We start from the raw sequence: 1,893 nt of genomic DNA, 5'->3' as shown, positions 1-1,893 counted from the left end.
GTCTGTCTGTCTGACTGCATGTCTGTCTACATGTCCGTCTGTCTGTCTGACTGCATGTCTGTCTACATGTCCGTCTGTCTACATGTCTGCATGTCTGTCTGTCTGCATGTCTGTCTGTCTGCATGTCTGTCTGTCTGACTGCATGTCTGTCTGTCTGACTGCATGTCTGTCTGTCTGACTGCATGTCTGTCTGACTGCATGTCTGTCTGACTGCATGTCTGACTGCATGTCTGTCTGCATGTCTGTCTGCATGTCTGTCTGTCTGTCTGTCTGCATGTCTGTCTGTCTGTCTGACTGCATGTCTGTCTGTCTGTCTGACTGCATGTCTGTCTGTCTGTCTGCATGTCTGTCTGTCTGTCTGTCTGACTGCATGTCTGTCTGTCTGACTGCATGTCTGTCTGCATGTCTGTCTGACTGCATGTCTGTCTGTCTGCATGTCTGTCTGTCTGCATGTCTGTCTGTCTGCATGTCTGTCTGTCTGCATGTCTGTCTGTCTGTCTGTCTGTCTGCATGTCTGTCTGTCTGACTGCATGTCTGTCTGTCTGACTGCATGTCTGTCTGTCTGACTGCATGTCTGTCTGACTGCATGTCTGTCTGCATGTCTGTCTGACTGCATGTCTGTCTGTCTGCATGTCTGTCTGTCTGCATGTCTGTCTGTCTGCATGTCTGTCTGTCTGCATGTCTGTCTGTCTGTCTGTCTGTCTGCATGTCTGTCTGTCTGACTGCATGTCTGTCTGTCTGACTGCATGTCTGTCTGTCTGACTGCATGTCTGTCTGTCTGCATGTCTGTCTGTCTGCATGTCTGTCTGTCTGTCTGACTGCATGTCTGTCTGTCTGTCTGTCTGTCTGACTGCATGTCTGTCTGACTGCATGTCTGTCTGTCTGACTGTCTGTCTGTCTGACTGCATGTCTGACTGCATGTCTGTCTGTCTGTCTGTCTGTCTGACTGCATGTCTGTCTGTCTGACTGCATGTCTGACTGCATGTCTGTCTGTCTGTCTGCATGTCTGTCTGCATGTCTGTCTGTCTGACTGCATGTCTGTCTGCATGTCTGTCTGCCTACATGTCTGTCTGCCTGCATGTCTGTCTGCCTACATGTCTGTCTGCCTACATGTCTGTCTGCCTACATGTCTGTCTGCATGTCTGCCTGCATGTCTGCCTGCATGTCTGTCTGCCTGCATGTCTGTCTGCATGTCTGCCTGCATGTCTGCCTGCATGTCTGTCTGCCTGCATGTCTGTCTGCCTGCATGTCTGTCTGCCTGCATGTCTGTCTGCCTACATGTCTGTCTGTCTGTCTCTCTGCACTCACTCCTCATGTAGAGCTGAGGTAACCTGAGATCAGCTGCTGTGACACACTGACATTGTCACTGACATGTAAATAAAAACAGAGCTTTCAGGTGTCGTGTTCAGTGTTCTGATGAAGAGGACTTCTTCTCTGCTCTTCCAGGTTAAATGTGAGGATAAAGCTGTGAAGTAAATACAGCTGTGATTTGCTGCTTCTCTCCGGCTCCTCACCTGAAAGACGATGATCATGGTGAGGAAGAGATAAACGGCCGACATGACGGGAGATAAGTCCGTCCCCTCCGGACCGAGGACATCAAACACAGGCCTCTTCTCTCCATACTGAAACATCCACAACCCGTGACCTGGAACACCAACACCAGAAGGTCTAACACACCTCAGAGGAGATGTTTGAAAGACTTTAATGAAGCCGTTAACTCACCGACGGCAGTGAACAGACACATGACCAGCAGGATGATGACGCACCAGAACACGTCCACGTTCATCTGACGCTCCAGCTTGCTGCGCTTGTAGCGCGGCCCGTTGTTGTTCAGCATGGCTTTGGTCTCGTGACCTGTGGAGACACGTCGTGTAAGGGGGGGGGGGGGGGGGG

General features: G+C 50.9%; 1 protein-coding gene across 1 annotated transcript in view; it reads right to left on the bottom strand.

Moving 5' to 3' along the window:
• Nucleotides 1-1,249: 1,249 nt before the first annotated feature.
• LOC116379559 (probable phospholipid-transporting ATPase VA) overlaps nucleotides 1,250-1,893 on the bottom strand; it is a 2,750-nt gene continuing 2,106 nt past the window's right edge. Inside the window, exons 3-4 of the mRNA XM_031841513.1 lie at nucleotides 1,723-1,854; nucleotides 1,250-1,645 (exon numbers count right to left, since the gene is read on the bottom strand). Coding sequence (XP_031697373.1) covers nucleotides 1,338-1,645; nucleotides 1,723-1,854 — 440 coding nt within the window. The 3' untranslated portion in view covers nucleotides 1,250-1,337. The remainder of the gene's footprint in view (nucleotides 1,646-1,722; nucleotides 1,855-1,893) is intronic.

Source organism: Anarrhichthys ocellatus, unplaced genomic scaffold (assembly GCF_004355925.1).
Source record: "Anarrhichthys ocellatus isolate YVR2014 unplaced genomic scaffold, GSC_Weel_1.0 scaffold4583, whole genome shotgun sequence".
Taxonomy (NCBI): domain Eukaryota; kingdom Metazoa; phylum Chordata; class Actinopteri; order Perciformes; family Anarhichadidae; genus Anarrhichthys; species Anarrhichthys ocellatus.
The sequence above is the reverse complement of the archived record's forward strand: the minus strand, read 5'-3'. Positions and strand labels throughout refer to the sequence as shown.